The sequence below is a fragment of the Sabethes cyaneus genome, chromosome 2 (genome assembly GCF_943734655.1).
Source record: "Sabethes cyaneus chromosome 2, idSabCyanKW18_F2, whole genome shotgun sequence".
Classification (NCBI taxonomy): domain Eukaryota; kingdom Metazoa; phylum Arthropoda; class Insecta; order Diptera; family Culicidae; genus Sabethes; species Sabethes cyaneus.
In genome coordinates this window covers 191,672,060-191,684,685 of record NC_071354.1, presented here as the reverse complement: position 1 = coordinate 191,684,685, position 12,626 = coordinate 191,672,060, and the positions used below count along the sequence as shown (strand labels likewise).

The 12,626-nt window shown below is 39.8% G+C and overlaps 2 protein-coding genes across 5 annotated transcripts in view; one reads left to right on the top strand and one right to left on the bottom strand.

Moving 5' to 3' along the window:
• Positions 1–12,626, bottom strand: part of LOC128737874 (uncharacterized) — a 345,115-nt gene that overhangs the window by 230,992 nt on the left and 101,497 nt on the right. The gene's annotated exons all lie outside the window — the stretch shown is intronic.
• On the top strand, positions 2,198–12,199 carry LOC128737873 (uncharacterized). The gene is made up of 5 exons (XM_053832614.1): positions 2,198–2,930; positions 3,620–3,844; positions 10,085–11,312; positions 11,399–11,813; positions 12,066–12,199. The coding sequence occupies exons 1-5, from the start codon at positions 2,198–2,200 to the stop codon at positions 12,153–12,155; spliced, it is 2,691 nt and encodes an 896-aa protein (XP_053688589.1). The 3' UTR covers positions 12,156–12,199.

Below are 12,626 nucleotides of genomic sequence, written 5' to 3'. Positions count from 1 at the left end.
GCGTTTTACAGATATTTTTGAATTTTGGCTGCTTATAAAAATTGAAACATGTCTTCTTTTGTCACCAAAAACCATGACCATTTGCCAGAGTTACTGAAATTTTGCATGATTTTTATCATAGCTAGACAAAGAAAGAGAATTTGTGCTAAAAGCTTCTTTCGAAATTTTCGCATGTGTTCTTAGATTCCTTAATGTTATAATTCTTACGAAATTTCGTAGTAAATTGTCATTATCACCCCTATTCTGTGTTTCGAACAAACCTTTATTTCGTTCGACTTGTTTCGAACGAGATGTTTTGCCCATTTGATTTTGCTGGCGGAAATTTCGTTCGAAAAAACTTTCGTTCGAAATACCAATTCGTTCGAAATATAGAATAGCGGTGTCTATGAAGAATAACAAGATATTTCTTTTTCTGTTTCCTGAAGCTTCGTCAACATAAATGCAGCAAATTTGCATAATGTTCATTCAATTGAAACCGCTCAGTTTCAGCAGATCATCTTGATTTCAAATGCAAGCCTTACTGAAATGAATATTTTTAAATTTTAATTCTGTACCAGAAACGAAAGAATAATATGACTTTTGATTCAGCGGGATTTCTACCGGGAAATAGACTCTAGACAGCGGGATTTCAGCGGGAAATCAACCTCTGGGCAGCGGGTAAATGGGCAATCGACCTGGTAACACTGCTTGGCACACTTGTTTCTTGATATAAGGGAATCAGAACAAAAGAGGGGGGATTCATAACCAATGGGGTGGCCATTGTTAGAAGCGGAAGGTGCAAATAGGTAAAATGTCTTTGTTTCTCTTTCTTTATTGGGTTTTATAGGGATTTCCGTAAACAGATTTAACAGATGAGCAAGTGGCCTGTTAGACAAATGAGGTGAACTGACAAATGGGGAGGAACGTCCAAAGCCTTATATGGGGAGGAATGTTATATTTTTGCATTAAAAGCATTTCCGTTACAATAACTGATGTACAAGTGGCTGTAAGACCAAGGCGCCCCGAGTAAAATCGGGCGCTCAGCTAGTATCACAATAATTATATGAAAACAGTGAACCTTGCTACAGATAACTGGTTGATTTATTTGATTAATACCAATGCACACCTAATTTGTTTCTTGTAGTGCTTTTTCTCAGCTTTACAATGGTGGTCTTAAAATGAAAACCGGTGGGGGACTAATGGCGAAAACGGAGATTTTTTGATAAAATCCAATATGGCGACCAAATCCTAGATGGCCGCCAAAATTTTTTCACTCTATTTGAAAGCCCAGTTCTTCTCCTTTACCCACTGAGTTTCTAGCTTGTTTAACAATATCAAGGGTCCGGTCGGTCAAATGCTGCCTTGAAAACAGTGTAGATAACATCAACTTGCTTGCCATTGTCCATTTTGCGTACGTGTAGAGAGACACAAATTTGGTCAAATTGGTCGCAACAGATCGGTTTGGGTAGAATACACGCTGAGCAGTTGAAATGTAATTCAGACAAGAGCTTTTATGTGAACAGAGTATATATGAGGATTTCCACAGTACAGGAAATTTATTCTCTTGCAGTGACCTGTTGAATAAATTCGTAAGTGAAGCAGGCACTACCCATACAACTTTATGAAGAAAAAGGATAGAGTTTCAAATAAAGTGAAAAAAATCGAATTTCATCAAAAAATAACCTGTTCTGTCATCAACCCACCCACTGGTTTTAATTTGAAGCTCACCATTGAAAAACTGAGAAAAAATTCTACAAGATGCATTCTGCGGTTGAAGCACATTAAATAAATTTAAAGCTGGATAGGCAATATAAAACATACGTAACATTCCAGACCAGTAAAAAATAGACTTGCAATTTGATGCGATACTGTATAAGGTTCAGGATAGGCAAAGAACATAATTTTTTTGCTGTTTATAATTGTAAATCTTTTTTTTTAGTGTAAAAATATTCACTTCTAAACTCCGAGAATAAACTTATTCGTATTTTTCAAAATGGACCACTCTTATAACCAATGACATCATGTCACGTTATAAAACTTTTACGTGTAGCATTCGCTCCTCTCCATCACGTACGAGTCGTCAAACTGTTCATGCAACACCCGGTAGCACCTTATCGGCTGAGAGTGAAAGCATAATGAGCTGAAGGTTATCAGTGAACTCTGCTGAAACAAAATAGCGAGCATTAGTACGCGATTTCAGTTGCGCTCCGGTAGAGCCATGTTTTCGACAGTGCGATGCAGTTCCGTGCTTGCGTTTCTGGTGTTTATAATTGCAGTGATCGAAGATGAAGTAGAAACATTGGACGCGTTCAACGGTAATAACACCTCTCCGGATGCTGAATCGGCTGTATATCGGGATTCGATATGCGGGACAATGCCACTCCTCGTCAGTCGTATCAGCTACGGACACTACGCGGCAGAGGGCAACTGGCCCTGGCACGGGGCGCTGTTTCGGGGTTCGGATTATAAATGCGGGTGCACTCTCATCAACGAATGGTTCGTCCTAACAGCAGCTCATTGCGTGTTTAATCCGGAAACGGAAGCCAGATTCGATCTGCGATCATTGAGCGTCAATTTGGGATTACTCACTTTGGATGGATACGACAGTAACGCTCGGCGGTATAAACTGACAGCAGCAAAAGTGCATCCACTGTTTGTCCCTTCGAATCACAAACACGATGTGGCCCTGCTGCTGCTGTCCAGCAAGGCTGAGCTTAGTGATTTCATACGACCTATCGATGTTGGCTACGGTGAATCCCCTTGGATCGAATTTTTGGCCGGATACCTGGGAACTGTGGTCGGCTGGGGTTTCACAGAAATGGACGCTTTATCGAACGTTCTAATGGTCGCCCAGATGCCCATCGTTCGATACACCGATTGCATCGAAAGCAATCCGGACCTATTTGGCCGGTTGATACACGCCGGAATGTACTGCGCGGGTGCCCAGAATGGTAATAATAATAATATGTGGTGAAAAGCGACACGGGCTTTGCGTTGTTGTGCTACAGAAATATCATATAAAATACTTTTTTTGTGTACATGCACGAAATCGATCGCGCTGCGATTCGTTCCAGATTACCTCGTGTACATGTATGTAGATGGTAATTTTAATTTATATTGGGGGGAAACAGTGATTATGTGTCAAATCCAGCTGTGAAAATGATAATTATAGTGGAACATGAAACGATTTGTGTGTAAATGTAATCATAAGTTGTAATCATGAAAAATTTTATGTTTATTTGTTATATATTATGTACCTATGGCATTTGTCTCAGAACCTAACCTACCTAAAATGTTTGTGATCAGTGAAAATTTAACCGATTTATAAAGTTGAACCATTAAGATTAAAACAAACGATTAAACAAATGGCCGCTGTTCAAGAAATTTTTAAATTAACAAATCTACAACGGTAACGGATAGATCACCTTTTCATAGTTACTAAATCAAAATAGTTATCATTGAAAGGTTTTTTTTGCTGCTTTTATTGCACACTTTCAACGATTATCCATATTGATTGCTATTGGCCATTAAAACCGCAACGGTGCGGTGCAGTAAAACTCCCACTGTTGAGTGGGAAATGACGCTCATAGCACTCTTTCGTCCGGTTCCTATTTTTTTAAAATGATGATTTCATTTTCAGGTACCAGCGTATGCAACGGCGACAGCGGAGGAGGAATGTATGTGTACCAAAATGATAAGTGGCTCCTGCGGGGAATAGTTTCATTTTCGGCTACACGCAATGATACCAATCTATGCTATATGTACGGCTACGCAGGATTTGTAAATGTACCGTTCTACGCCAGGTGGATCCAGCAGCAGCTGTTGGATCACGAAAAAGGCTTGCAGCAGCAGCAGGAAGCCAGAGGTATTTATTCTGAAACTGTACAAGAGTAGACTATTTCATTGGGATTTGAATATTGTGGGGAGAGGGTAGTGGGGCAAACGTTTTTCACTTTCCTCCCGGTAACCGGCGCTAATGGAACTGTGGTTTGAAACGGGAGATTAGAAATTACCAATGTGTGTTTATTTTGATTATAGGCGTCGAGAAAAATAAAAATTGGAGCTTTGACACTCGCATAATTCTCGTTGGATTATACGGACTGAAAATATACAGCAGTGCGTGGTTGATTCATTTAAATTTAGGAAGCTACCGACGTCGATGTTGGTCTTAGATCTTTTAAATATTGAATTTAGAATATGGAAACCTGCACAAAGAGAAGCTCACATCCTTTGTTTACTCTTTCTTTATTATTTATTTAGAGCTTGAAACCTCATGATGTTGCCCTGCAGTTTACTATGTAAATAAGGTGATTAATCAATTTTGAATAGAGTGTGACGCGCATATATTTTGAACATTTGAAGCAAAATTAAACGGAAGCAAAATTAAACCGAAATATATGCGTGTAACGTGGTCGTAGTCGCCAGCAGCATAGAGCAGGGGTGGCTTGTGTCGTTTCAAGCAGTCGTCGCCATTCAACTCAATCTTGGACCACTCGTCGCCAATTTCCTAGTGGTCTCAGAAGACACGAGTTACATTCCACCAACAAATTGCTGACCTAGTCCAAGAAATTGAGGAAACTTTGAACATTTTATTCAAATCATCACTTCGTATTGGTTATTTTCCATCTCTGTGGAAAGTCGCGTTTAACCCCGATATATAAGAAAGATTATCGCTCAGACGTAGAAAATTATCCCAAATTGTTTGAGGCGATCGTGTACGAAAGTCTGTAGACTAGGGCGGGGCATAAGTGCGATGTTTGAAGTTGTTTTTGTTAGATATAAAAAAGGACAACAACATAATATATTTTATAGTGATGTAGTAACTCAATGTGTTCACATTCAACTATAAATCATCTGCGGTAATAGTGTTTTGCAAAATAAATTCTTTTTTCTTCTGATCTAGTGCCGATTCGCACTTTTACCCCACTAGCGGGGCAAAAGTACGAATACCGCGGGGCAAAAGCGCGAAGCTCGAATCCATGAAATTAGCTAACAAAATCATATTATCTTCAATTTGCGTTATGTTTCGATAAGGAATATTCTCAATTTGCACCTTTCCTTTTTTGCGCTGCAGCCTTCGTTAGATCGAAACTTTTCCAAACATTTGTTTTTTGTTTCATCAGCGGAAAACATTTTTTTCCTTCGTACAATATCTGTAGAGCACCCAGTTTTCTGTAGATCCATTTCTAGTATCTGTAATATAGTGCCTGAAGCTGTAAATAATTAGCTATACATTTTTGCCTCGTCCATGAATCGCACTGTTGTCCCGTCCGTGAATCGCACTTTTACCCCGCTAAGCGCTTGACGGGGTTAGATTAAATTACGAGAAAAGCGAAATCTATTTTGTAAATTCTTTTCACTGTATTTTCAAAACAGATATGTGAGTGATGTAAAACGCTGCAATAAATTTTCAACAAGTAATATCCTCCTGTTGATATCGCATTTGCCGTATAACGAAAAATTACATCAAAACCGCCCTAAAATAACATTTGCACCTAACTCAGCAACTATGCTTCGTAAGCAACCAAAGTTTACGTTAGATTCAAGCTGTCAAAGTAGTCACCCATCCATGCCAATGTAGTCAATTTACTCGAAATCTGCACCGATGAATCATTGAATCGTACTTTTACCCGCATCGCACTTTTACCCCTCCTTACTCTATGATATAACGTATAACGTACAGCAAAGCCTAGGTGCCGATCGCAGACCTCGATATTCAATCGCTCCATCTCCTCCAACGATCGCTTCGAGTAGTAGTCCGACGTCAGATCCGGCCAGTACACCACGTCTTCGCTCTTATGGTATTTCTTGATGAACGACGCAACTTCCGGTAGGCACTTCGTATTACAAATTTCCCCGTTCACGGTCAGTCCGGAGCGAAAGAAGAGCGACTTTGACATCCCCTTCTCGCCACAGCAGCACCTTCTTGGGGAATTTGGTGTGTGAAATGAATTTCACCTCGGAGATGGGATGGGATATTTATTGAACCCAATTGACTGTCTTAGATTTTTTTATCACCATCCGAAAAAAGCCCATTTTTAATGCATACGTTATGTGCGAATATCATCGATTTAGCATGGATTTCTGAAGGGTAAATCTGTTGTAATGAGCCTGTGTGAATTCCACACAACCGTCACAGATTTCATAATTAGAGGATACCAGGTAGACTGTGTTTACACCGACATAAGTAAAGCTTTTGATGCAGTATGAATTGGTAGCGTACTGGATGCAGCCTATGACTTCGCTCAGAAAACAAGCAGAACGCAGTATGTGAAAATTCACGGCGAAGTTTCACAGCTTTTCGCCGTAAACTCAGGCATGCCACAAGGAAGTCATCTTGGCCCGTTACTTTTCCTATTGGTGATGAACAACCTTCCCACCTTCATCGACAGAGCAAACATACTGGTATACGCCGATGATGTCAACTGTTTTTACCAATAAAGACAGTCAAAGAAGATTTAATTTCAGATTTCGATTGATGTTTTCTTCACTTGCTGTTGCTCGCAATTGTACAAGAAAAGCAAAAAGCGAAGAAAAGCATCTAGAAAGGATTAAAAATGCATATGAGTTGATTTTCCCAAATAAATTTATACAAATTTCAAAACTATTTTGCGTTTCTAACTAATTTTGTACGATTTGCACAGGAAATCATATCGATCTTTCCCAAGCATCTTTATAGAGCTGCTTTTGCACTATTTTTTTTATCTCATCTCGTTGTTTAAACACTCTAACGAGTTACATCGTAAAAACGATGCGATATAGTTCTTGAGCATAGCGTTCTGCGAAGATCTGTCTACTGTCTTCCTCCGTCTATTGCAAAAACCACCGACCGAGAAGTTTAATCTAACGTTGTTTTTACTGGCGAGACGACGACAAAAAATATTAATATATGTTTGACCGCATTTCAAGGTCAAGACTAAAAACACGAGGTTTGGTCTATTTCATAGGAACGGAGCCTTTCTCCGAAAACCCGCGCTGAGAATCACGGCTAACACCCTGACAGACGAACAGCGTCACACGCAGTACCTTGTAAGTCGCAAGGGCCTGCACAGTGTCGTCGCTCCGTCAGTAAAAACAAGATTAGATTAAACTTCTCGGTCGGTGGTTTCTCCAGTAGACGGAGGAAGAGGCACAATTTGTGTCTAAAAAATCACCCAACCCATGTCGCTAACTTAATAAGGGGGGTTGCGCAGTCTCCTTTTGTCCAGCGCCTCTGTGGTTCAAAGGTGCAAGTACCAGCAAGCCACATGCCCTGGCGGGTGCTGTGGGTTTGAATCCGGTTATAATCTCAGATTATAGCTTGGTTCGACCCATGCACCTTCCAGCATTAGACTAAAGGTAGGAGTCACAACGACAACTTGTTAAGCATAGCTACCAATGACAAAAACCCCCCCTCCCGCTCACCTTTCCACTCTTTCCCCACCATTCACAAATTCTTCATTACTTTCCCCTACCGTCTCTTCATCAATTGTAGAACCACCGTTTAAAAAAATATTAATATATGCTTGACCGCACTTCAAGATCAAGAGACTAAAACACAAAGTTTGGCGTATCCTTTACGAGATTGGTTTACGTTCTCATAGAACTTGCGCGTCTCATGAGCCCGACATAGTTGTTCTAGCCCGATCTTTGTCCTCGTTTCGGTAGTTTTTCCTCCTCAGGATCGTGGTCAACTTAGGGGCCGTCCATATACCACGTGGACAGCTTGGAGGGGGGTGGGGGGTATGAAAATGTCCACGCTTGTCCACGGAAGGGGGGGAAGGGGTATTGAAAATGTCCACGTGGACAATTTTTTTTCATAAAAAAAAGAAGTTAGAAAAAATATGGAATTAATTATATATATTAGTATTAACCATTGATCAGTGATTGTTTTTGAGCTCAAATAAAGCTTATATGCGAACCGAGCATTACGAGAGCACATATCTGGCATAAATCTTGTTGAAAAGATTAAGCCTGCGTTAGTACACATAGATGGTAATTACCCAGCCTGGAAGTAGAAGTAAAGCAATAATTAAGATTATTTTTTTACAACCCTTGCCTCTTTTGGGAAATGACAAAGGTTACGAAAGTATACCCAAAGCCTTCGTGCTCATTTTAAGAAGTGTCACAGAATTAAACCCACGAATTAAACCAGTCACGGGATTCATTTACCATTTAGGTCGCGCTTGCACCAAATGTGGATTGTATTTTGCCTCAAAATCAAATGCAGAACTCCACAAAAAGGGCATCCCGGGGGAGCGTATTTCCAAAAGGATTCGCCTTCAAAAAATTATATGAACCACATCGCGAAGGTCGTTTGTTGTGTTGAAGTTGACGGCCAAGCTGAGGTGCTCTGGTTAGACAGGGATACTCTGGACAGAGAAGAATCGTCAAGGGAAAGTCAAACTAAAACGGACTTTATTCCAGTCGATAATGATTTGCAGTAGTCAAGATCACAAGAATTAAGATCCTAAAACCATGCATACGGATTTTAATACACTGCGGAAATTTGACAGAAAGTCCATGGAAAAACTCAAATTTCTGCAACGACTCAAGAATCATAATAATACAATTGGTGGACTCAAGAATCGTATGCATTGTGTTGGGGCCTTTAGACTGGAGCTTCCTTTAGTGCATAAATCAAGTTGAAAACAAAATTTAGCACCATGCTTTTCTGTTTTTTAAAATTTTACATAAGAAAAAAAGTCCATGTGGACAAACAGGGGAGGGGGGTGGGGGTTGAGTCAATGTCCACGCTTGTCCACGGAGGAGGACGGGGGGTTCAAAGTTGGTATTTTTCTGTCCACGTGGTATCTGGATGGCCCCTTACTTCGTGCTCGGCGAAACTTGGCCAAATTCTTCTTCGTGGCATTGTTTAAATAGATTTTCCAAGTTCTTTTTTTTCTCTCCATCGTTTGTTGGCATTCCCCGTCAAACGAATCATTTCGTGCGCTCATAGTTTCTTAACCTACAGCTATCGTACGTTACCTCCAGCGGCGCAGAGAATGCTTCTTTCTCATTATTGGGTCTACCTTCGTGTGGACAGCGCACGTTTGAACAAAACGGTCTTTTATCCTTAGCATGTACATTCCCTCGTTGATCGCACAACACAGTCGCCTGCACCGGTAACTGGCCTGCTGGTAACCTGGAGTACGATCTTAGTTTCCACTGCAGTTGGTTACCCGATCTCCGCTAAGGTTGCTCGTACGGTATCGCGAGGATAGTACCACGAGGAGGCAGGAATAGGAGTTGCTGGATAAGAGGCTTCCCAGTCAGCATTTTTATATGTATATAAAACTTAAAAATCAGCATTACGTACATATATACATACTAATAAATCGTATTTGATGCGCAAAATTAGCATATCCGTGGTATTCGTGATGAGGAATAAACATACACATTTCATCGATATAGGTAATTATATACGACAATATCCGATTAAGCAAGATCCGCTCCGTACTGCTATACGATTTAGTGCTGAATGTCGTATGTATGTCAGCTAAGCAAAGCAAAGCCTAGGTGCTACATTCCGTTATCGAAACTAGGGGGAGGAGAGCTGACAAAGGGAGTAGAGACATTCAAATGAAGAAAAAGGGTTTTGTTTCTTGCATTATGAGATTTTTAGTTACAATAACAGATGTAAATGTGGTGGCCCCGAGTAAGATCGGACACTCAGCAAGAATTTAAATAAAAGTAATAATTTACTTAATTTATTATTTAAATTGCCTGCAATTTGTTTAATTTCTTTTTACATTGTTAAATCGACTCATATGGCATATCACTTTGGAAATTAATTGAAACCTTGAAGTAATTTTGGAACTTGAAAAAGTCTCACACTGCATTATTGAAAAATACGTGCCTAAAATGGATGCAATTCAGGAACGACCGGCCAGCTGATTTGAAATTTTTCGGTGCATTGCTTGGTCCACCCCTTGTCTAATACTGGTGTGCATCCTTGACATGGAATGATCCATTTATTTGCAGAACAGACAAGTTTTCAAAATTAATTAAATGTTATCAGTCTGAAATTGCGCACATGGTCTTAACTAAAGTTTGCTACGTGATAGATATAATTTTCCAAATTATTGCTACTAACATTCACTAAAAAGAAATTATTTTGTTTCAGGTCCAAGAGCAGAAGATCTGAACAAAGGCGGTGCTGTGAAGCCACGACTTGACGAAGCTCCATCAACGGAACTTCCGGCAGCGATAGTTCAGCAGCCGACAGAAAGCACAACGACCGCCAAACCCATCACACCAAGGGGCTTACCGGTGTCGATTCTGCCCCCGGAATGTCTTCAGCAGCACAGTGACGTGATTTATGCCGAGCGTGATTCGAGCGTTTCGTTACATTGCCGACATAATAGCAGTGAAAAAATTCAATCCATTCGGTGGTTCCATAAGGGGCAGAATAACCGAGTAATCGATATTACGGCTCAGAATGGTTTAGATGTAAATTCGGTCCATGAAATCGTAACACTACGGCATCTTCAGGCTTACAATTCCGGTAAATATTTCTGTCTTGTTCAGTATGCGAATGAAAACTTTACTGATAGTAGAACGTTGGCCGTCACCGGTGGGATACCAAGATTTGATGGCAGTGTGGAAGCTTCGTATCTAAAGTTTACCCTATTACTAAGGAATGATTATTTGAATTTGGTAATTACCTTCAAGGCGGAGAAAAGCAATGGCGTTCTTTTTCATAAGGAGAGCGAATGTGACAGGCAATTTCTAACCGTTTTATTAGTCGACAGCATAATTGCATTTGAGTTTCGAGGCAGTAGAGGAAACATTATAAGAGGAATTGCTGTCGATGCTCCTGTGCGCTTGGATCAATGGCACAGATTACAGATAAAAAGTTTTCGAGACCGAGCATATTTGTCTTTGGATGATCGGTTGCTAGCGCTGTTCCAAATGCCCGCTCCAAATTCCAATTGTGTGGAACAAAATATTTATCTTGGGAGTCGTGGACAGAACAGCACCGGTTTTATGGGATGCATTGCTGAGTTGGTCCTTAATGATCAATCGATTGATCTATGGAAGGAATCAACCAAAAAGCACAACGTTGCGCAGTGTCATCCATGTTCGGCAACCCGTTGCGCAAATGATGGAGTTTGCATAGAAACTAGCAATGGATTCAATTGCGTCTGTAAGGATGGTTACGTGGGAAAGTTTTGCTCACAACAAGGTCAAAGTTGCAATGTGCGCATTTGTAATGAGGGCCTTTGCGAGGAGCATGAAACCGGATTCAGGTGCATTTGTCCGGCCACTCGAACCGGTAAGCACTGTGAGCGTTTGAGCCACCTGAATGCGAGTGCGATTGCTTTCCAATCCTATGGTTATGTCTTGTACAGGTAGGTTGAGAATGTTTAATTATGGGTATAGCTAATCCGTAAAATATTAGTCGAATTTTTAAAACTGATAAAACAACTTCTGTTAGGTTAAAAATAAAACGAGATTTCATTATGCAATTCAACTTCAAGTCAGAAACGGTTGAACGGAGTCTAGTCGCTTATTTAATTGGCGAAAGCAGGGGTATCAGTAATTTCCTTGCCCTTGTCATTGTGGATGGTCGACTGGAGCTAAGATTTGCATGGGACATGGAACTCCGACCGACGGTTTTAAAATCTTCGATTTTATTGATGAAAAACGCTTGGCATACGGTGACCGTCGGCTGCGGTAATGAATTCGTCTACTTTAGCGTTGATGATGAGCTCGAACGAACCAAAGGTATATTCGGTGACTTGTTGGCGAGCGATCGAGATTATTCGTTGTATTTGGGAGGGATCGATAAGCATTCCGTCGTGAACCGATGTGCGGACGTGAAGCTTGGTTTCCACGGTTGCATAGATCAGGTAATTTTTAATAGACAAAAACCTATTTCACGCAAAAGTCGGTCAAAGTATCAAGCGGTAATTTTGTCAAAATTCAAAAAAAAATTGAGTCCTAATCTAAAGTAAACAGATTATTTCCAAATAAATATAGGACCCATTAGGTCAGTAGCTGTAAAGTTTACAAAGATTGATTGAAATCAGCCAAAATGCTTAGCTCATTCCGCGTGAAATTGCTTAGTAGCGAATTCAATATTAATATTTTATTTTTTTTAGCTCACGGTATCTGATGAAACTATTAAAATGACAGAGGAATTTGTGGATGCTAAAAACATTGCAAACTGTGAATCAAATCGAATTACTTAAATTAATATTATAAATCAAGCAAAGCAAATTTTTCAACTCTTGTATTAAACGTCAAAATAAAATAAAAGTTACCTATCAGTTTGAGATAATTTTTCAGAAACAAATAAATCCTACTTGTTGAAAATATATGTTGCCTCTTTAAACGCTTACTACCTAATTCTATTTTAGCTTAGTTTTTTACTTGTATTATATAAACTTATGCTTTTACCTTTAGAATTACGAATTCACTGTATGTATCAGGACGTATTGTAAAAATAACGCTTCTTGCTCGATCCAATTTGTCGAAATAAGGCCATTGCAAATTATTTTTAAAGTTTTTGTCAACCCGCCCCCCGTTCCCCCTGGGAAATTTGCTTGAAAAATCGGGGGGCAAAAAATAAATTGTAGGATATGAGTTAATTTTTTAAATATGCTAAAAATAAAAATGCTTAAATCCCATAGTTTTTTGTTCCGATTGAAAAATTCACTCTG